The sequence below is a fragment of the Anomaloglossus baeobatrachus genome, chromosome 7 (assembly GCF_048569485.1).
Source record: "Anomaloglossus baeobatrachus isolate aAnoBae1 chromosome 7, aAnoBae1.hap1, whole genome shotgun sequence".
Classification (NCBI taxonomy): Eukaryota; Metazoa; Chordata; class Amphibia; order Anura; family Aromobatidae; genus Anomaloglossus; species Anomaloglossus baeobatrachus.
This window is the reverse complement of record NC_134359.1, coordinates 132706475-132730666: the sequence shown is the minus strand read 5'-3', so window position 1 is coordinate 132730666 and position 24192 is coordinate 132706475. Positions and strand designations below refer to the sequence as shown.

Below are 24192 nucleotides of genomic sequence, written 5' to 3'. Positions count from 1 at the left end.
AAAGTAAAAGTAAACTAGGCTATACTTACCGAGCTTCCCGTGCGACTGTAACTGCTTACGGGCCACTCACTATTCTTCCGGGGCCGCTCATTAGCAGTCCTGGTGTAGATGATTGGTTGAAGTCAGACAGCGCCACCAGCCTGTATAATAGAGTATGTGACTGCTTGCAATCACAGGCCCTGTCTGCAAGTCACTGTAGATTGGAGTAAAAATAAATAAAAAACTTGTTGTAGGGTCCCCATATTATGATATCAGCACATATAAAGCATACAGCGACAGGCAGCACCCTCCAGCAGTGCGCTTATCTTGGCTGTATATCAAAATAAGAGGAACCATATGCGGCTTTTTTTTTAAGTATTGAAATAAATAATTTAAAAAACGGCATGCAGTGCCCCCCAATTTTGATATCCAGCCATGATAAAACCCGACAGCTGGGGACTGGTATTCTCAGGCGTTGGAGACCCATGCTTATTGGGCCCTCCTGGCCTGAAAGCATACAGCAGTCTGATCGTTGTGAGTTTTGTTTTAATGAGGAGAGTCTCCCCTGCCCCTTATGGTGGTAGTTTGCAGTCTGCTGTATATAATGTTTACTCTTGGGGGCCATGATGTACTCCTTTTGTGAATATACCCAACTCATAAGGCTGGGGCCACACAGTCATTAACGCGAGTGAATTGCATGACACTCGGCTCCCGCTCTGCTGGAGTCAAGCCACTGTGATGTGATCCTGCAATTGCAGCACAGCCATGGAGGACAGGGTGGACGCTGAGGAGGAGAGGAAGGGAGTAATCTCCCTGTCTCATCCATTGTCAGCTGATGCGACTGTCACACTGCACCGGTGTAATGTGAGGGCAATGCAATGTTTTTCTCGCACTTATAGACTTGTATGGGTGTGAGTGAAAATTAATCATTTTCTACTAGTAGCATGCTGCGATTGTTTTCTCGGTCCAATTGGGGCTGAGAAAAAAATTGCCCATGGGAGCTGCCCCATACAGTAACATGGGTCTGGGTGGTATGAGATTTTTTTTATGACATTCCAGATGCTCCGTTTTACTCACCGTGTGTGCTCAGCCTTAGGGTGCGCTCACACAAGCATGAAAATCGGACGAGTGTAATGCGAAAAAATCTCGCATTGCACTCTGACCAATGTTAGTCAATGAGGGAGAGCAGTTGTTCAGCTTTTCTCACATCCTGATTCTGGATGTGAGAAAAGTAGCAGCATGCTGCGTTTTCATCTGTAAAACGGTCGAGAATCGCCAATGCAAGTCAATGGGTGCGAGGAAAAAATGGATGTCATACGGACGGCACACCGACCATTCTAGTGACATCTGTTTTTCTAAATACAATCCTATCATGTAGCACAGAACACTGTAAATGCTCCTGTACATGACTGTAAATGAGTGACAGCTGCTGAGGAAAAAAACATTGCACACTGACAGCATACTGATAGCACACTGATAGCACACTGATGACAAGTGAGAAAAAATCGTCCTACTCTTGCAAACGAGAATGGGACCGATTTTTCATACGTTTGTGTGAATCGAGCCTTACTATGAGACTTCTTTATTCCAGAACATTTTTGTGCTGTTTTGCCTACTACACCTAGAGCTGGAATATTAAAGTGTATGTGTTTTTAATTTTTATCTCATAAATCAATAGTACACATGAAAATAAGTAACTTTGTAAGATATGTTATCAGACAAATCTGCTTCTTTCTCTGCCAGAATCGATTAGTCATTATCAAAATTCTCAATTCTTACGTAAAATCTGTATTCAGTGAAGACTTTCCCATTACTGAGATAGGAGGTGAGAGCTGTTACTGATGAGATTCTGGAGGAGGGGGACGAGTTCTGCATCTTGCTCCTCTCTCTACCTATAGCTCCTCCCTTTGCTTCTAGCTCCTCCCTCTACCTATAGCTCCTCCCTCCTCCCATCATCATAGAATATCATCAGTAACAGCTGCCATCTCCTATCTCAGTAATGGGAAAGTCTTCACTGAATACAGATTTTACCTCAGAATTGAGAATTTTGATAATGACTAGAGATGAGCAAGTACTGTAATATTCGTTATCACTACACTTGAAACGAGTACTTTGTAATACTCGTGTGTTCATTCCGAATAGCAAGTACAATGCAAGTCAATGCGAGTAATTTTCTGATGGACCCAACAGAGAGGTCTGGAGGCCTGAGAAAAAGGCTGAAATGGATGGGAAAGTGTAAAACTGAATGGGGAGAATCTGGAGAATATGCCTGCATGCATTTCTGATTCACATATGGTTTCTGGGAATGAGGATGTCACAGTATTATGCCACTTTTACAGATGCACAAGAAAACCTACCAAACCTAACCTAAATTGCATTTTTACAGGCCAAAAAGGTTAAGAAACAGTTTTTTTTCTGCATAATCACTTGTATATAAGGCTAAATAAACTGGAGAAAAAAAATATATCTGTTGTGAATGTCATCCGAGTGGGTGCTGGTGTGGAGCTCTCTCTGGTGACCAGAAATGGTAATGAAGCTGAATCTGAATCTGTGACTCAGACAGGTGTTGGAGTTAATTGGGAATCCAGGAAATCCTATTGCAAATTAGCTCATTGTATTTAGGAGAGCAGTTTCTGCCTGGCAGCCGCTGGTGATAAATGTTTTCCTGCTGCTTCTGAAGATGGCTGGGATTTTTCCCTTCAATTTTTCTCATTTCTTCTGTGTCTGAGTCTACTCCAGGTACGTTTGCTGGTTTCTGTGCTTGATTGCTGATATTGCACTTAAGGTTGTTTCGGCTTATTCCATTTGGTTCTGTGTTTGGTTTCTTGTATGGGAGAATCTGTTTCTCTGCTTTTGTGAGCAGGGCAGTTCCTCCAGCAAGAAAGGGAATTTGCTCCCTGTTCATGTTTGGATTATTTGCACTTTAAAATATTGTTTGTTCTGTGATTTTGTTTCTTCCCATTATATCTGCAGTTCACTTTAAAGTGTCTGGCACAAGACTACCCGATATAGCGGGGTAAGACCCAGTGGTCTTAGTATTTTTTTCTTATCAGGAGTTTTGTATTTTTTGCAGGGTTTTTTGCTGGCCGCAATTAGTTATCTGTCCTGTCCTTTTCTATCTAGTAAGTTTGGCCTTACCTTTGCTAATCTATATTTTCTATCTGTGTATTGTGTTTTCTTACATTACCGTCGTTATATGTTGGGGGCTTGCTATTTCTTTGGGGACTGCTCCGAGGCAAATTAGGAATCCTCATTTTTATGTTTGAGCTGTAGAACGCTTCTCCGGTGGAGACGAGGTGTCTAGGTGTGTTAGGAATATCCCACTGCTACTTCTAGTGTTGTCTGATAGATAGGGAATTGCGGTCAGCTTAGTTTCCAACCACTCTTGTGGTTTTGTTTTTCCTGATTAATGGGATTTTTCGTGATCGTCCACGGATACCAGTTCTTAACATATATCCCTTTTTTTGTCTTTGTTCACATGTAGTGTTTTGGCTTTTTTTTTTACTTTTACAATTGGGAGGGCCCTAACATTTTGTAGGTCCCTCTGTCATACCTAATTTCTAGCTATTCCCCAGCTCATTACAAGGCCAGCTACAATGTGCACATTGGTATGTTGATCTTTCACCTGAGGGGCGTCAAGTGGTCCGGTAAAATATGTTTTGGAGGGACTGCTGCTACTTATACATTTGGGCGGTCTCTCCCTCATTGAGACTCAGATAGTGAAATATATATTCCATAGCATTTTACAATGTGTCCATTATGGCAGTGAGCTTTACCCTCCTCTTCCTCCTCCTCCATGTCATTCTGAGGGCCAAAATTCAAATTTTCAGAAGGCCTGCGATAGTCAGGAAAGCTGATTTTGGTGAGGGCTCTGCGGTGGCCCAGTAACATACATTTGGGAGGGACTGCTCTACCTTATACATTTGGGTGGTCCCACCTTCATTGAGACTCACATAGTGGAATACATATTCCATAGCAGTTTACAATGCGCCCATTGTGGCATTGGGCTTTACCCTCCCCCTCCCCCCAAATATCTTAGTCTGGAACGGAAATGTGTGTGTAAGCCCGAATAGCAAAAGTAGATTCTGTCTTGGATGGCAGACAACAAGGTTTCTTCACATTTTTCAAGCAGCAACAAATCTTCCATGACCACACAGCGTACTGTGGATACACAGAAGGCTGGCCCATCCAATCCTCAACCTGATCCTCTTTCCTCCCCCCATTATGAGTCACAGGAGACATATAACCCCAAGCTTGGCCACTCTGAAATCTGTTTTGTATGTATCTTTTGGTTGGCTCTGGCCTTTCACCATGCAGCATCAAAGAGGGACGTGAGGAGGTGGCGTGTGTTGATGCGCAGTATTTGAGAACCTATAGCCGGAAGAAAGCAAGTTTGAGGAACCTGATTTACTGACTCCAGAGGTGGAGGCTAATGATGATGAGACATAGTTGCCATCAGGTCAGCCTACAATTTCAACTGGGAAGGAGGATGAGATGGAACACGAGGTGGTCGATGATGAGTCCACTGATCCGACCTGGACTGTTGACATGCATTGCCAGCACTGCATCACAGAGGAAAATGGATATGTAGCGCCAACACAAGCACCAAGGGGTAGTGGTTTGCCCAGAGTTAGAACTGGGTCAACTGTTCCAAAGAGCACCCCCTCTGTGGCCCAAGTCAGGGCAAAGGGCCATTCAGCCGCTATCTGGGAGTTTTTTCTGAAAGTCCTTCAGAGAAAAACATTGTAATCTGTAGCATCTGCCATACCAAGTTGAGCAGAGGCCAAGGCAAAGGCAACCTGAGCACAACCAGTATGTGGAACAATATGGCAGCCAAGCACCCCAGTAATAATAATAATAATCTTTATTTCTATAGCCCCAACATATTCCACAGCGCTTTACAATTCAGAGGCTCATGTACAAGCAAGAAAAAAGTTATAGAAAATACAATAATTATAACAAAAAAGACAACCCTGCTCATGACAGCTTACATCTACAATGAGGTGGGGAGACAAGGCCATCTCAAAGAAAGAAAAAAGAAACCGGCCACCTCAAAGAAATGGGGATAGATAAAGGCTAAAACCACCAAAAACAAAACCTCTAAAATCAATATTTTTATTAATCTTAATTAAAAACATGAACAATATACTCACATGCAACATATACAGGACATGGACACACTAAAACACAAAATTAGTGTAAGTGCCGGTGAAGACTAAACCCGTACTAAGTAGGAAAGGGATTTTGAAGATGGAATAGTAAATGTTGTCTGAAATTGTAAAGGATGGGGCCTACGTAAATGCATCCCAACTCTCTCTTCCTAACAATGGAGTGTCTTACTTTTTTGGACACCCCCGCTCCAGATGGCTTACCCTATCTGACCTTAGGCCTAGCTAGTAAAGGTATCCATCACCATAACAACCAGGTGCCCAAATTATGATTAACAAGTGAACACATACACCCCACAGACCATAAACACTTTGTGTTAAGCACTTAAATAAACCAGGTCAACTAAGTAAGTAGTCACTACAGTCCCAACAATGACTGGGATCTAATAGTCTCAATATTATTATCGTGGTACCACACACAGAGAGGAGAGATTAGAAGATGGAGGGAATAGAAGTAATTCAGTTTTGGAAAGTAAAGTTTCAAATAGAGAGCAGACATGATTTTGGAAACTGCAGACAGACAGTAGATGGGCAGAACACCAGGGTACCAAATTTATATCTGCGGCTCAAACCACTGTGATGTCACAAGTGCTATGTCCTTCACAATCTGCTGTCTAGGAAGCAGACACTCATACATCCTGGCCACAAGCTGTGATTGCACAGACACAGCAAACATCAACCACATCCACTTCCTTGTCCCAGGAAAGCTTCCAGTTGTCCGTGCCTGAGAGCTTGGAAAGGAAGAATAAATATCTAGCCACGCACCCACAGGCACAAAATCTAAACTCGCACATTGCCAAATTGCCAGCTGTGGAGATTTTGCCGTTTAGTCTTGTGGGAACACAGTGTTTCTGTGATCTCTTGGCTGTGGCTGCCCCACGATACAGTGTTCCCAGCCGCCACTATATTGCCTATGCCTAGTATGCCGTCCCCGCCTTACACAAGCACATGTTAAACAATCTCAACTATGCTCTGACCAACGCCGTAGCCGGGAAGGTCCACCTAACAACAAACACAAGTTGTTGTGGACAGGGACAATACATATCTGTCACAGCAAACTGGGTGAACCTGGTGGAGGCTGAGACAAAGATGCAAACTGGAACATCACACATGCTTCTCATGCCAAGAATAGTGGGCCTAACTTCTACCAGTGTTTCTGCCTCATCATATGCCACTTCCTGTCTCCCCTCATGCTCCTCCTGCTCCTCATCCTCTGCTGATTTACCCTCCCCATCAATGCCAAGCAGGGAGCGGTGCAGCACGCATCGGCAAAGTGGTAGCATGCTCTGCTGAAGCTGATATGTTTACGTCAGAAACCACACACTGCCGCAGAGCTGTAGCAAGGTATAAAAGAACAGACCAATGAGTGACTCTCCCCGCTGCACCTCCAACCCGGTCTGGTTGTCTGCGATAATGGGCGTAACCTGGTGGAGGCTTTAAAGGTGGGCAAGCTGATACACATTCCAAACATGGCTCACATGTTGAACCGAGTTGTTCAGAAATTTCTCAAAACATACCCTGACTTGCCGTACATACTTGAGAAGGTAAAAAAAAACAAAAAAGAAAAACAAAAAAGTGAGCCGGAGTATGAGTTGGTGGACATGCAATGTGTATGCTCATGTTCACTTGAGAAGGTGTGCCGTATTAATGCCCATTTCTGCCATTGCTGGTTTTACAGTGCTGCAAAAGTGCTTGAATTTGCAAAGTCATTGAGTCATGTGCGACTTGCTCACACGGTGCAACTCTACATATTATATGTTGGTGATGATTAGTAAGCAGCAGAGGGCAGTAGCTGAATACCAGCTTCAACATGCCCGTCAGACTGAGAGTCAGCCACCACACATAACAACTGTCGAGTGGGTGTGGATTGCTGATATTTGTGAGGTTCTTGAGAACTTTGAGTATTGCACCAGGCTCGTGAGCAGCGATCAGACTATTATCAGCTTAACCATTCCGCTGCTGTGTCTGTTGAAACAATCACTGCTTAATCTCAGAGAGGAAGCTTTGAATGCCCAGCATGTGGCTATGGAGCCAGATTTCGCAATGCGTGATACTACCCAGCCCAGCAAATATTTTGAGGCAACATTGGGTGATGATGAGGAAGATGAGTAGGGAGAGGACTTGATTTTCTGTGCTACTGAGGGGGCTCCCAATGCTAGACAGGGGACTCTCAACCCAAGCTTCATGTCTATCCAGCATGTTTGGGCTAAAGAGGAGGAGGTGGAGGTGGAGGAGGCGAGTCAATGTGAGGAGAGGATGGGTATTATTTCTCCTGGTGGGGACACAGATTCTTTGCCTGTTTGCAGCGTGGCCCACTGGCACAGTTCATATGTAAGTGTCTGTGGCAAGACCCTTGCGTGATACACGTTATCCAACAACTTATACTGGTTGTCCACCTTTCTGGACCCACCGTACAAGGAGAAATTTTCTTCACTCCTTTTGGAGTCACCAAAGGGTTGCACAATGGAAGCATTCAAAAGGGTTGCTGTAGATCAGGTGCTGAAAACATCACCATCAGACCACGCTGGTGGCAGAGTTACCGACTCCTTTCAACACCAAGTAATAATGGGGGGGACACCAACACCAGGTCCAACAGAGGTAGGGGGAAAATGTACGCAAACTGGGCCATTTTCAATATACCAGCTCATCAGCAAGGGCTATCTGTGCCTGTAATAATGCCAAGGAGGTTGAAGTTGCACAGCATGGTCAAGGGGTACTTAAGTGACCATACCTGCGTCCTTTCTGACGCTTCAGTTCCCTTTAATTATTGGGTGTCCAAGCTGAACAGTTGGCCCAACCTCTCCTTATACGCCTTGTAGGCACTCGCCTGCCTGGCTGTTAGTGTGATGTCAGAGCGCGTTTTCAGTTCTGCTGGGGCAATCACTTATATTTGCACATGCCTCTCCACAGAAAATGCCAACAGACTTACTCTGATTAAATTCAACAAAAACTGCATTTGTCCACTGTTTCTAATCCCTCCACCTGAGAGCAAGCCAGGCTGAATTCCCCCAAAATGTTGATTTTGACTACTGCTGTTAACATCCACACCTTCCCATATAAAGCCATTTCCTTCCTGCGCCAACCATGACTCAACCCATAGGGCAAATTTTTGTAACTGGACAAACCAGGACAATAGTCATACCAAACTAATATTTGTCATTGGAGACCCTTGTCATGGATTGTCCCACATTGTGACTGAAATAGGGGCTACATATTCAGTAGCAATTTACAATTACTGTTGATGAACAACTGATGATGGCCCCCTGAAAACGTAAATTGAGGGCTACAGAATGATATGGAGGAGGAAGAGAAGGAGGGTAAAGCCCAACAATACAATGGGCACATTGTAAACTGCTATGGAATATGTATTCCACTATCTGAGTCTCAGTGAGGGCGGGATCACGTACATGCAAAAGTAAGAACAGTCCCTCCTAAGCGTATGTTATTGGACCACCTCTGCCCAGCTGAAAACACTCTCTAACATCACAGTAGAAGACGGGCAGGCCTGCACCCCCAAGGCCTATAAGGAGAGGTACGTTTAGTGTATCAGGCAGCACAAAAGTCCTGCTTTGTATTTGCAAAGGCCACTAGCAACGTATTAATGTGACTGATGTGGACGGATGGCACAAGTCAGGCTGTCAACCCCTAAATATTGTGGAAACAGGAACAGTGCTTTACTGAATCAGGCAGCAGTAAATGCTAGAGTACTGCTTTGTAACTATTTGCAAAAGCCACGAGCAACGTATTAATGTGGCTAATGTGAACGAACAGCCCAATTTAGGCTGTGAACCCATAAATATTGTGGAAACAGGAATGGTGCTTTATTGTATCAGGCAGCACTGATTGCTAGAGTACTGCTTTGTAATTATTTGCAAAAGCCACTAGCAGCGTATTAATGTGGCTGATATGGATGGACGGTAAAAGTTAGGAGGTGAACCCTTAAATATTGTGGAAACAGGTCCTGATTCCCTACCTAATCCATAATCTCTCGCTGCCTGCTGTGACTTTGTTCAGTGCTATCAGCTCTTAAAAAAGCTATTGTATTCTGGTTTCTGGACGGTACTATGGAGGTAGTGATACACACTGCTATAAACACTGTTCCTGCTCGGAAATCTGTCCCGCCATACGCTACACTGATCTACACTGCAGGTAGCCCTGAAAAGGGCTTTTTGTGGTATTAAGAGGCCTACACTCTCCGTAGCAGCTGCTCGCTCTATCCCTACACTGATACAATGCTGGCTCCGGAGGCAACAAGCACAAAATGGTGGTGGAAGGTCTTTTATAGATCCTATGACGCTGAGCGTGCAGCCAATCACAATATGGCCACAACCAAGATGGCTGTGGCATTACTGTGATTCGTTAAAAAGCTCGGAATGTTTATTAGCTGAAAATCAGGTGCCAAAATGGCTTGATGGGACATCCGAATATAGTGAGGTAAATACACCATTAATCGCAATACCGTACTATTCTGCGAATAGCGAATAGTGACGAATACATTCGCTCATCACTAATAATGAATAATCAATTCTAACAGAGAAAGATTTGTGTGATAAGATATATTACAAAGTTGCTTATTTTCATGTGCACTATCTATTTATGAAATAAAAAAAGTCCTTTTATTATATTTGTTGCTGATTCACTGTGTCCCGTTTTTCACTGCACAGTCTGAATGGAGAATTATCTGCCAGAATGAAAGATTTAACATTTCAAAAATGTATTGATATTTGAGAGGCTGCATCCAGAAAAAGGAAAGTGGTCAGATATTTTAGGAGTGATCCCAGCAGAGGTTAAATATCCAAGATTATGTGTATTTTAATGGAAATTAGAGTAGCTGGAAAAAATGACTGATAATGGTGACAAAGAAAATGAGTATTGAAGGGCCAGGCAACGTCTGCCTGAGAAGAGAGAAAATGCTTTTTAAGATTGCTCCTGGAATATCCAGATTTTATAACATTTCTGGATGGACAATATTTGCATATGAAGTAAACACTATTTGGCTGTTAAATAATTTTTGTCACCATAAATATCGTGGTATTTTCTGTTCATCCGAATATGTGATTTTCACTTGTGCTATGCACCAGGATGCGCCAACCCCAGTTATATCCAGTGTATTGGACAGTGAAAAGCAGCTCACCATAGAACGCTGCGAATGAAACAAGAGGCACGGCCATAAATACTACTTAGTTATGGTCTGATAAACAAGAAAGCAGTGTAAAAGCCCTGTACTTGGATAATAATCTCTGGTAATGAGGAGCGTGGTAAGGTTACATCCACATAACCTTTATGAGGATACACAAGGCTGGAACATAAATAATAGCTGTAATAATTGTTATCCATGTGGAGACAATTCATTTCTATCAACAAATATGGCTCCAGTGATATAAAATATGGAAGTTTATGTAAATTGCATCTTTTTTTCCCAAGACTCATGTTACTTTCATTATCTAATTTATTTTTAATATGCACAAAATTAATATTGATCCCAGATATGACTACAAGATTGCCATAAGTCTGTGGATTCAGTCTGATGTTGTTGCTTGAGATCCATTACGGATAGTTGGTTATTATCCCAGATTGATTCTGAGAATGAAGGACTTACTGGTCCCATGAAACTGAGTGCAGCTTTGTTGGTGCTTCCTACACATCATGTGTGGAGACGTTTTCCAGGTATCAAACATCCATAAAAACTTTCTTTCTTGAAGGCACATGAGGAACGAGAGAATAAGAAAGGAAAAAGAAGAATTTGATGATGAGCAAACCCGAACTGTAAACAAACCAGTGCTCTAGTTCAGATTTCAGGTGTTGCACGTATGCAACGTATGTAATTGAGCATTGGTGTGCTCGGGTCCGCTCGGTGCTCGGCCCAGTGATAACGACTTGCAGTCTTTGCATGGCTCTCACGGGGGGTAAAAACAACATTTTCGGATGTAGTGTGTACAAAAAAAACAAAACAAAAACCCTCCCTCACTTCCCTGGAAATGGACCTTTTTTTATGGCTGGATGTATGTGGGCGGAGAGCCGAACTGCCCATTCAGTGATTTTCAATCGGGTTCGGGCTCCGGAATGAAATTCAGGTCAATTCTAGGTCCCAAACTGAACTTTAGCTAAAGTCCAGCCTAATCCAGCAAACCTAAAATTCCACAGATCCACTCATCTCCAATCATGTGGCATGAATGCAGCCACACAGGTAAAACCTGTGAAGGGTCCGCAGAGTTATACTAGCCTAATATACACAGACCTGTAGAAGCATGTTCACACGCAAAGCGGCTGTCGTCTGGCAGCACTCTGCAAGTTCCCTGACTTACTTGTATGTTTTATAGGAATTGAATAAAGACTGATATTTAGCTTCAGATCGTGAGTTTTAGGGCTGTTTTTCTTTTTGCAAATACCAGCTCTATAAGCCTATTGATTCTCAGCCTTGGTGACCGTTCCCAGCAGTATCATATTTGGAGTAAAGTTGGTGTGCACTCGGCAGACTAAGATTCAGAGATGCCAGTGAGGGGACCGTGGTCCAAGTCATATATATTGAAAAACACTGCACTCTCTTTTTTGTAAATAAAACAAAAATTAATTTTTCGTTGCAAAATTTGTGAATTTATTGTGTGGCAACAGAAATAAATCGACGTTTCGGCCGTATAGGGCCTTTGTCACATACAGTCTCTGAAAAAAGTGAGAAAATAAAAGGATAATCAATATTTTACATAAATACATATATACATAAGACTACATTTTCCATTAAATTACATAGAAGAAAACAAGATGAACTAAACATACAACATAACTTGGTTACAAGTAAAGGAAAGAAGTCATAAGAAGACAATGTATTTTATATGAACACAATCATGCCTCCAAAGAAAGATTTTTTTTTTAAAGAAGGATTTTTTTCAAAAAAAGAATTGAAGAGAGAATCCCACACGAATAAATTGTATGGAAAGTCCCCAAGGTGAGGTCTGTAGAGAAATGATATATGTGTGAATAAATAATAAATAAATAATACTACATTGCAGGAGAGAGTAATGTAGTACCTTATTTGTATACTTTACAATTTTTTGGTTGTAAAGACCAAGAATTTTGTTGTACCGGTGGTGGTCTCTAGTGATTAAAATTCCCAGTGGAGAGTTTCCGTAGTAGACTATACCTTCTTAGAAACATAGAATTTAAAAATCATTATCATGAACTGATATATAGTATTTTCAAAATGTCATAGTATATATCTCTATACCTGGTAGTTGTTTTGGATCAATAAGGCTGTAAAGGGTTAATACTTGTATATAATAATGGTACAGGGTACCTCCATCTGGAAATAAATGTATACAGAGTTCCAATTTAGTATACACTAGGAGTATTTTAATTGTATAGATTAGGCCTAAGCCACACGGCGAGAAAAACAGTGTGAGTGGAGTGCGATAAAACATCGCATTCCCCTCGGACCAATTCTAGCCTGTGTGTCAGCACACATGAGCGATTATTTTCTCAGCCCTAATCGGACTAAGAAAACAATCACAGCATGCTGCGATTGTAATGCGAGACTCTTTCTCTCGGACCCATTCAAGTGAATGGGGCGAGTCAAAAATCGCACTGCACTCGCGGTACACCGGTGTACTGCCAGTGCAGTGCGAGAATGGCAATAGCCGGCTACGCAGGAGAGAGGGAGAGAAATCCCTCTCTCCCCTCCTGAGTGCCGGCCTGCCCCCCGCAGCTGAGGTCTGCTCGCACGAACGGACCTCAGTTGCAAGGACACACGCATGACACTCGGCTCTGCTGTACTGCCAGCACGAGCCGAGTGTCATGCAAGTGGATCGCAGTAGTCCCCGTGTGGCCCCAGCCTTATAGTAATAAGATGTAATAGTATATATCTGATGGCTGTTTTAGATCACCAGGATCATACAGGGTTAATAGTAGTGTGGTACAATAATATCAGGTGATACCATCTGAAAAAGGATCATATATTAGTGCTAGATTGTTGTAGTGAGAGTTAGGCATACACATAAGGGCAGTGTCATACAGTTAGGTCCAGAAATATTTGGACAGTGACACAAGTTTTGTTATTTTAGCTGTTTACAAAAACATGTTCAGAAATACAATTATATATATAATATGGGCTGAAAGTGCACACTCCCAGCTGCAATATGAGAGTTTTCACATCCAAATCGGAGAAAGGGTTTAGGAATAATAGCTCTGTAATGCATAGCCTCCTCTTTTTCAAGGGACCAAAAGTATTTGGACAAGGGACTCTAAGGGCTGCAATTAACTCTGAAGGCGTCTCCCTCGTTAATCTGTAATCAATGAAGTAGTTAAAAGGTCTGGGGTTGATTACAGGTGTGTGGTTTTGCATTTGGAAGTTGTTGCTGTGACCAGACAACATGCGGTCTAAGGAACTCTCAATTGAGGTGAAGCAGAACATCCTGAGGCTGAAAAAAAAGAAAAAATCCATCAGAGAGATAGCAGACATGCTTGGAGTAGCAAAATCAACAGTCGGGTACATTCTGAGAAAAAAGGAATTGACTGGTGAGCTTGGGAACTCAAAAAGGCCTGGGCGTCCACGGATGACAACAGTAGTGGATGATCGCCGCATACTTTCTTTCGTGAAGAAGAACCCGTTCACAACATCAACTGAAGTCCAGAACATTCTCAGTGAAGTAGGTGTATCTGTCTCTAAGTCAACAGTAAAGAGAAGACTCCATGAAAGTAAATACAAAGGGTTCACATCTAGATGCAAACCATTCATCAATTCCAAAAATAGACAGGCCAGAGTTAAATTTGCTGAAAAACACCTCATGAAGCCAGCTCAGTTCTGGAAAAGTATTCTATGGACAGATGAGACAAAGATCAACCTGCACCAGAATGATGGGAAGAAAAAAGTTTGGAGAAGAAAGGGAACGGCACATGATCCAAGGCACACCACATCCTCTGTAAAACATGGTGGAGGCAACGTGATGGCATGGGCATGCATGGCTTTCAATGGCACTGGGTCACTTGTGTTTATTGATGACATAACAGCAGACAAGAGTAGCCGGATGAATTCTGAAGTGTACCGGGATATACTTTCAGCCCAGATTCAGCCAAATGCCGCAAAGTTGATCGGACGGCGCTTCATAGTACAGATGGACAATGACCCCAAGCATACAGCCAAAGCTACCCAGGAGTTCATGAGTGCAAAAAAGTGGAACATTCTGCAATGGCCAAGTCAATCACCAGATCTTAACCCAATTGAGCATGCATTTCACTTGCTCAAATCCAGACTTAAGACGGAAAGACCCACAAACAAGCAAGACATGAAGGCTGCGGCTGTAAAGGCATGGCAAAGCATTAAGAAGGAGGAAACCCAGCGTTTGGTGATGTCCATGGGTTCCAGACTTAAGGCAGTGATTGCCTCCAAAGGATTCGCAGCAAAATATTGAAAATAAAAATATTTTGTTTGGGTTTGGTTTATTTGTCCAATTACTTTTGACCTCCTAAAATGTGGAGTGTTTGTAAAGAAATGTGTACAATTCCTACAATTTCTATCAGATATTTTTGTTCAAACCTTCAAATTAAACGTTACAATCTGCACTTGAATTCTATTGTAGAGATTTCATTTCAAATCCAATGTGGTGGCATGCAGAGCCCAACTCACGAAAATTGTGTCACTGTCCAAATATTTCTGGACCTAACTGTATGGAAAAAAAGGTATTATGGCAAACTATAAGATCCTCCACAATTGTATTCAAAAATGGGATATATCAATAATATGTAGCTGATGGTGGTTCTTTATCACCTGGAATATGGGGTTTTAGCAAATGCATAATGGTAAGGTGCATTTGTCAAGTTTGGTAATTTTGGGGAAACCTCAAATGGGGTTTCTCAGGGTCACAGAGACGGATTACAAATCGATCTGCGCAGATATAAATAATTCTGACAACAATGATCACGCCGAGACGTATTCACTGTTTGAGCAGAAGCAAGCTTCTGGCTCATGCATTAAGAATCTCATGGTTATACAATCCAACATTTGACCTTGAGACGGGAACAAGAAGTAAAGATAAAGCCCCAGCTTCACATACCAGCTGGTGAGAACCAACATGTTATGGATACAATCAGTGTGTTATGAATACTTCTTTGTTCATTGTACATTTTAGCTTATCCATCTTGGTTAACACATTCCTGAGTGCACATCTTAAAATCATATTATGGCGTCTATGTGATTGTCATACAGACATACAGATAATTATTCAACGACATCTATGCTTTAATTATATACACACACAGATTATGTTATTACATCTGGACAGATGGCTTACAGCCAACGCCTTACCCTCACAGGTTCCATCCATCTAGAATTAAAATCATTACATGTGCTCAGTTACTAAGATCAGGATGTGCAGTGACATGATGTAATAAAGCATAGTTTTTACCTGTGTGCCCAGGGTATGGCTGTCTGTAGTGCTTATCAGTGCTAGCAGGCTATTTAACATTGCAAACCCGGAAGTGGGGGAGGACGCCGGCGCCAGCAGTATCATGGCATTATGCCAGAAAACAGAAAATATGCTGCTAATGCAGTGTTTTTTTGAAAACCATCATTTTTCTGTGACGGTACCCTAAGTTTGTACTGCTCAGGTTTAATCCAAGTTATAAATATGTTTTTACAGATAAAAGTTGCAGAGATGGCAGCTTCAGAACTGAAGAAGAAGTATGGCACAGTGTATAAAGTGGGGACTTTTGCCAACCTCCTATGTAAGTATCATATTTTCTTTTCATAAACTGCACATTTTGATAAATGAGGTATTCGGAAGTCAATTTAAGTTATACCCATTCCTGGTTACAAATCTTAAACCTAGCTGATCTTACTGTGAGGACCTAGAGGCACACTATAGTAACCAAATATGCAGTGTCCTAGGAAAATAATAGCAATGTCAGGATGAACATCAGTGCTTTGGGAAGATGAAACTGTGCCAAAGGCTGGTAGGTAATATGGCAGTCTTGCATATCATGAAGTCGTGTGCTTGGTTCTAGACCTTTGACTACAAAAGTGATATTTTGTTTACTATAAAAAAAAAAATTTGTATGCAAAGAAAGTTTTCTTTTTTTGCCTAGGTAGTCAAAGAATTTAAGGGAACCTGTCATTAGATTCATGCTGTTCAAACCCCAGAAGCTCATGAATTAAATATTGATTGGTGATATATTTTATTTTAAAATGTTGGTCCAATTCGGGTTCACCCCAGGCCGACTTTTCTCTGTCCCTGCTCAAGTTGACTGACACGTCTCTGCCTATATGTGTGTATGTATATGTACATTGCGAGATCTGTCTGTCAAGGGAATCAGAGTGGGGAGCAGCTGGGCACCGGCTTTGGACTAGTAATCTGAAATACATAGGCCACGGCTGGCTTTTCAAAGTATGTTTACTCTGATAGGCCGCAGCTTCTTATAGTAAAACTTACCTGGCTACAATCATGCGGCCAGGCTCGTATTCTTGCTGCCCGTAGTTCAAGCTGAATGAATCAGAGGACAGGTTCCCTTTACAATGGGCTCTACCTCCACTGACAGTTCCAACAAATGTGCTGATGCTTGTGTGATGAAAAGCAGTTCAGTGTCAGGCCGGCACCCGCCACACGCCTCAATAGTTTTAGGTAACACCCAGCACTAAGAGGTCATTTTGATATTTGTTATACGGAACCACCAGCAATTGAAAATCAAAATAACTTGTTTAGATGTTGATGGAAATTAACAGTAAGCCAGCTCTAGTTCTCCATGTTTAGATGTTTTCCTTGTCTAATTTGGGTTTCCAGTTTTAACATAAAGCTTGACATTACCTACGTGTTTTATTGTGTTTCAGATGAAGCCTCTGGGACATCTCAAGATTGGGTCTATGACCTTGGAGTTGAGTTTTCTTACACTATAGAGCTGAGAGACAATGGCACTTATCAGTTTATATTGCCAGAAGACCAAATTCAGCCAACATGTGAAGAGACCATGGCTGGTGTATTGACAATCATTGAGTATGTGAATGACAAATATTTCCCAAACCAGGCATCAAAAAGCTTTGGGAATCTTTACTCATTTGCTTTTCTTTCTACATTCTTAACAGTTGTCCTATTGACATAACATGTAAGATAGATGACATATTCGTAAAACAAACCAAAATCAAATGACTACGCCACTAAAATTATTAATTAATGTAAATCTTTGGCCAAATCCTGGACCATGCTAACACAATACACTTTGCTATTGATATTCCTGTTGTGTGCCATCACTATACCTGCTGTTACACAGCAGGTCCCCTAAACATTTTATCATACCTTCTCAGAAGTCAAAACCGTGCCGGTAGACATTTTTAGTTGCACGGCCTTATCTGACAGCCTAGGTGCTAAATGCATACTGCCCAATAAGTATGATTTTTATATAAGATTGTTAGGTTCCCCTTCAAGGCTAAAAGAATTAAGAGTAGAAAAGTGATAAGGAGACGCAGAAGACCTTAAACCACACTTTAACTATCTATGACTGATATTAATCTTCTCTTGCAAAAATACATTTGAGGTTGAGAACCTCAGGCAGTCTACTATAACCACCCACCATTGTAGACATATTGCTATGTTTCAATTTCCCCAGTGATGTCATAGTATTAATGAAACTTTCCAGTTTTGAGTTTTAAAAGTAAATTAATGGAGGTTGACTTCATGTTTTTCCTTTTAAATTTGTAGATCTCCAATTTTTAGCTTTAAATACTTGTAATTTTATACATATTTTAAGAACCGTCCAGTGTAATTTTAAATGAAAGCACAAAACCCCCCCACAGAAGATTAGAAAACTAAAGGGTGCTTTACACGAGACGATCTATCGTGCAATAGATCGTCGGGGTCACGGGTTTTGTGCCGTACATCCGACATCGCTTGCGACGTCGGGCTGTGTGACACCTCCGAGAGATGCAGTATCGCTCACAAATCATGAGTCGTGTACTTGTCGCTCGGTTTCATAATCTTGTTTAATTAAAATGGCGCCAGTTGCTCATCGTTCCCGAGGTAGCCCACGCTGCTCCGTGTGACACCTCGGGAACAATGAACACAGCTTACCTGCGTCCCGCGGCACCCGCCGGCAATGCGGAAGGAAGGAGGTGGGCGGGATGTTTACATCCCGCTCATCTCCGCCCCTCCGCTTCGGTTGTCCGGCTGCTGTGTGACGTCGCTGTGACGCCAAACGTCCCTCCCCCTTCAGGAAGATGATGTTCGCCGCCCACAGCGACGTCGCACAGCAGGTAAGTGCGTGTGACGGGGATTAACGACTTTGTGCGCCACGGGCAACTAATTGCCCATGACGCACAAACGACGGGGGCGGGTACGATCGATCGTGAAATTGCACGATAGATCGTAATGTGTAAAGCAGGCTTAAAGCCTGCTTTACACGCTGCAATGTATCTTACAATGTGTCGGCGGGGTCACGTCGTAAGTAACGCACATTCGGCATCGTAAGGTACATTGCAGTGTGTGACAGTTACGTGCGATTGCGATTGAACGATAAAACGTTCATCGCATACACATCGTACCTTTCTCTAGAATTGCATGTCAGATTGTTCATCGTACCCGGGGTAGCACACATTGCAGTGTGTGACACCCCGGGAACGATGAACAGATCTTACCAGCGTCCTGCGGCTCCCATTCCACAATGCGGAAGGAAGGAGGTGGGCGGGATGTTTACATCCCGCTCAGCTCCGCCCCTCCGCTTCTATTGGCTGGCTGCCGCGTGACGTCGATGTGACGCCGAACGTCCCTCCCACTCCAGGAAGTGGACATTCGCCGCCCACATCGAGGTCATATGGACGGGTAAGTACGTGTGACGGGGGTTAATCATTTGTGTGGCACGTTCAACAAATTGAACGTGCCACACATACGATGGGGGCGTTGCAAATCGTATACGATATCGTATGCGAAATTGCAACGTGTAAAGCAGGCTTAAGACTCATTCTTTTATCAAAACCTCAATACATAGAAGACATTTTAATTTATCTATTTCATGAAAAGTCAAGAGCGCTCATCGGCTAGTACCCAAGTCAAAACAATGTGTCACAAGTTTTCTTTACATATCCCAAATCTGAAAGTGTGACTCTTAAATTTATAATCTTAGCTTAATTTTTATGTTCATAAAGGAGCGCTACTGGAATTTGAGTCCATCATAGATGTCTATATTTGACTAATATAAGTTATTACTGGCTGGCCAGAATGAAAAAGAAGGGGTCATACACGCTTTTGTAGAAGAGGGTTAAGAGGGCTCCTTCTTTTCTGAAAACAAAAATTCACAAAAAGTTCACACATTTGTCACAATCTTATAAATATCAGAAATATCTGACAGAATTTACAATATTGAGAAGATAACTATAACCAATAACAAATAACTAAAATAATGGATGAAAAGGGTTTTATATATTTTCAGACAATTTTTTTCATGGAACATTTAGGTGTGGCCTACTAAATATGTTTATCCATACCATTTTTATATACCATAAATGCTAACGTTTTACTGATTTCTGAAGCAGTTTTGAGGTTGACCATCTATTAAAACGAGTAGCAGAGGGATTTGTTAGGTGTCAGATGTGCATTGGATGATGTTAATAAGCAAATGTGATCTTATTGTATTTGATGAACTTACAAATTAACAAATCAGGCAAAAATATTCACAGATCCTAAAAGCGCTGTGATCTGGTCCAGCCCCACAGTACAGGGACTGGCTTTATCACAAGCCTTGTGTTTAGAGATTTTCTCCCCTAGAATCCTAGAATCCTTAGGCCTCTGTCACACGTTCGTGCCTCAGGTACATGTATGGACAGTTTTGTCACGTACCGGAGACACGGGCACACGTTGACATATGTTTTCCCATAGTTTCGGGGACACGCAAGTATTTTTGCACGGAATGTGTGTCCGTTCTTTACTTACGTGTGCCTGTGTGCTCCATACGCCGACATGCCCGTTTTTCTCCGGCATCATGGGTGTCACACGTAACACACACAGACCACACGGATGTGTTCCAAGTGACACGAACCGGAGAAAAAGACATGTGTCTTTTAAAAAAACCCAAACCTTTACTCACCTTCTCCAGCCCTCCTGTCTGTGCCGCTGCTGTCACTTGCTGCCGACCGCCGCTCATTATGCTCATTTAATATTCACTTCACTGCGGCCGGAAGCAGCAGCAGCGGGGAGTCGGCAGGATCGGAGACCGAAGATCAGCACCACGGACAGCAACGCCAGGGACAGGTGAGTAGAAAGTTCCCGTTCTCCATGTGTTATCACAGATAAACACGGAGAATACACGTGTGCCATACACACAGCACACCGAGGGCAATACGCATCTTTGACACGTCCATGAAACATGTGCGTGATTTTCACGGGTGTGTGACAGAGGCCTTAGCAGAATTGCGTAGTAAATTACTACATACGATGGAGCATGTCACAATTATTCTGGTATACAATCTTACACAAAAAACATCTATATGTATCCACATGAAATCAGAGCAATAAGACGTTAAATTGGAGGCCTTATTACCTATGGGTACCAAAGAATTAGTTACCATTAGGGTTTAGCTGAAAAAAATAGAGGTAGACTCCCTGTTCATTGATGTATAGGGGAAGTATTAGTGAAAGAACCTGTCAGGAGGATTTAGCAATATAAAGGAAAGGCATGGTCATAATGGCGCTGCTATACTGATTAAACTGATATCTTTAGTGAAAGAATCTCTGGTTCTTGTGTAATCAGCCTCGGTAGTTTTTTTTCTAATGACAGCATTGTGCATCATAGCGAGGCTGGGGTAGGGTCTTCTTCTGTTCCTCTGCCCCACCACTTGCCTACTGTGTGCTTATGACAAGTTAGTAATTATTCAGTAACCTGCCTCCTTGCTGAAGTTTCACGCCACCACTGTCACTGGAATGAGTGGCATGGTTGCAGCTTCATTACACAGCCAGTCTTCAATAAAATATCGGTTGAAGCGGCGCATGCGCTTAATGAAGACATTGTTGAGCCAAGATCTCCATCTGCATATGCGCAACCTCCGACGCCATTTTATTGAAGACTTGAACACTGCCCATGGAAACACACTGTTCACACGCCACTGCCGTCATTGGGCTCTGTGCCAAGTGCGCAGTGTGATTTCACATCCTTCAATAAAGATGCAGGTCACTGAATACACAGTGACTTATTATAGACACACAGGAGGCAGGCGGAGGGGCAGAGGACCAGAATTTGTCCCCTCCCCCCAGTCCTGCCGCAATGCACAGAGCTGTCATTAGACGAAAATTTTAGAGGCTGAATAGACAAGAACCACAGACCGGGTTTCTTCACCAAAAGTATCAGTTTATTAGTATAGCAGAGCCATTATGGCCTTTCCTTTATACTGCTAAATCTTGCTGACAGGTTCTCTTTAACATTCCTGTTTAGAGGAATAAAAGTGCGAGTCCATTATTTCATGTGAGTAAGAAATCACATGATTAAATCATTACAATCCTTATTCTTTTGAAGACTGGCATTTCTACATCAGAGTGGTCACGTCCTGTCCTTTTATCCATCAGTTGGTCATGATATTCTACTATTGTGATCACATGACAATATTTTTACTCTTGAACATAAATTCTCTAAACAATAAGAAATCTATTTGTTAATAATAAACATCTAGAAACTAAGAGAAAAGATGGAAGCTGTATATCAAAATCTACTGGCACGAGTGTGCACTTACAATGTAATCACACAAGACACAGTGACCCGACAGTGATTATAGGGAGCTACCAAAGAAGGGAATTGAGTTGTGCTGTTTTGGGGAAAACATTTTTTACTTACTAATATCATACAAGGCCATTTAAAGAGTTGTGTCATTAAAAAACCTTTTAAAATACAAATTGTCCATCTCACATTGCTGGGGCAAGACGTGTGGATGTTAATTAAAAATGGGGGTCAGCCATGTAATGCAGGGTTCAGCCAGGTTCAGCATAGTGGGCCGCTTTGGCTCACAGATGGGGTCCCATCAGTCATGAATGTACAAAGCCGAGGAGTCCATGTGTGTCAGTAATATTGAGTAGCACAAGTTACATATCTACAAGGAGTACACTACGCTATCTGCCAGAATTATAATATTAGCTGCACAAGTTCTATAAAGGCAGAAAAAGGAAATTAATTAATAGGCAATATGATTCTCAGAAACGTCAGAGTTTTATAAGTAATTTTATGAATTTCATCTTCTGAAAATAAAGGATTATTCAAGGGAAATGTTTGTATTCTGGGGTTTGTGTTTTACAATGTAGACTGAATAAAAGCATAATGTCATTGACTGTGCCTGCACTTTTTTTTATGACAAATATTCTTCCCGGCTATGGCGGCGGACTGACAGAGGGCTTTTCTTGGTCTCTTAGAAGCCCAGCATCAGATGCTGCCTATGACTTGCTTTCTCTTTTGACATCTTTTTCATCTGCGTGAAGTACATCGGTTAGTTTGGGACAATATACCTTTATCATGCAAATTTCTAATTCGCCTCTAGCAGGCCAAAGGGTTAATGGACAGAGTCTCGGCTAAGTCAGACAGCCACAAATTAACAGAATGATGTTAAGAGATTCTTCCCCTTATGCCGCTCGTCAGGCCCATTCCCAGATCAAGCTTGAATCTGATTAATGAATTTGTCCCTATTACTCATTGATGTCTGAATGTTGTTTGATGTGTATAGTCACGGTGCTGACACAGCTCAATATTCAACCGATGTTCATAGAGAAAGGTTCATAGAGATACTGTGCTCATATTTCCCTGCTAAAGAAATGTGAAACGATCATTGTGCGAAATCTCTGTATTCTACTAAACATAACCAACATTTATTTCAATATAGATTGTTTAACCAAACCAATGCAAATGGGATTACAAAAGTTAATAATAGTACAGTGAAAACCACTTAAGATTACCATTTTTAGTAGAAATTTTAAAAGACATTAATTAGTGACACCATAATGCTATACAATAATTGATAAAATCAGGGATAGATAGACTGGGGATATGGGATGACAAGCACCGGTGATCTGGTAAACACAAGGCATGGTAGATAGCTCCAAATGATCACCCTGTTGCAGACCCTAAACCATTCCCTGCCTGACAGCGGAGGGTATGACACCCTAATTTGTATTGGCACCCCCACTCCACATCGACTCACCCTAGTCGACCCTGTCTATTCCCTAAAAGCACAATGTTGTCTTAAATGTCCAGGAAAGTAAAAAAAAAGGTCCGCGGAGCCTCTTTTAGGAGTCTCGGCACGGAAAATAGCCAGATATCCCTCCGGGAAGGACCTAGCTGTGTTTCCCTTGTCATAACTTTAAACTCATCAAGAGTTGGATATTGACTAAAAGGGTCACTTAATATGGTGGTTATGGTGGTGTCCTAAAAAGAACCACTCCTTGTCAAGGTCCTTCCCGGAGGGATATCTGACTATTTTCTGTGTCGAGACTCCTAACAGAGGCTCCGCGGACCTTTTTTGATTTGCATACTACCCAGGGGGCAACGCTCCTAGGATTTCACTGTGTTGAGCGCCTTTGCTGGCTGTCGGCAGCGTTTTCTCTGGCTGGTCTCCCCGAGATCAGTGATTGTTTTGTCATGCCCAGGAAAGTGGATGAGATTGATAGAAATCTCCTGCCCCTGTGCTGTTTTTTTGTACTCAGTGTAAACTGATCTGTGGTGTGTTTCAAATCTACAATGTCAATTTCTCTTGTGGGTGCGCTGAGTTTTCTGTGTAGAATTCCCCATAGACTTGCATTAGATGTTGAAAATTTTCAGGGAAAGAGGATATGCACCAATTAATGAATTAGGCACATTTTATCTCTAGCGTGCATCTTGCCATAGATCTTAATCCAGTCAGGGACCAAAGAAACATTCTTGGCATAAGGTACGCCACAACTTATGGCCAATTTGGTCAAGACATGAATGAAAATATTAAGGCTATGTGCACACATTGCGTTTTTTGCCATGTTTCTGTCTCGTTTTTTGGTGCACATTGTTGCTAAACATTGCATGTCTTTCCTTCTCCCAGAAAAGTCAATGAGAATTCAGAAGTGCTGTGCAC

The 24192-nt window shown here is 42.1% G+C and overlaps 1 protein-coding gene across 3 annotated transcripts in view; it reads left to right on the top strand.

The window, feature by feature from the left end:
- The window catches only part of CPO (carboxypeptidase O), a 417896-nt gene extending 395471 nt beyond the window's left edge, over positions 1–22425 (top strand). For all 3 annotated transcript variants that reach the window (XM_075317717.1, XM_075317718.1, XM_075317719.1), the window contains 2 exons: positions 15776–15860; positions 16960–22425. In XM_075317717.1, coding sequence (XP_075173832.1) covers positions 15776–15860; positions 16960–17228 — 354 coding nt within the window. In that variant the 3' untranslated portion in view covers positions 17229–22425. The remainder of the gene's footprint in view (positions 1–15775; positions 15861–16959) is intronic.
- Positions 22426–24192: the final 1767 nt, after the last annotated feature.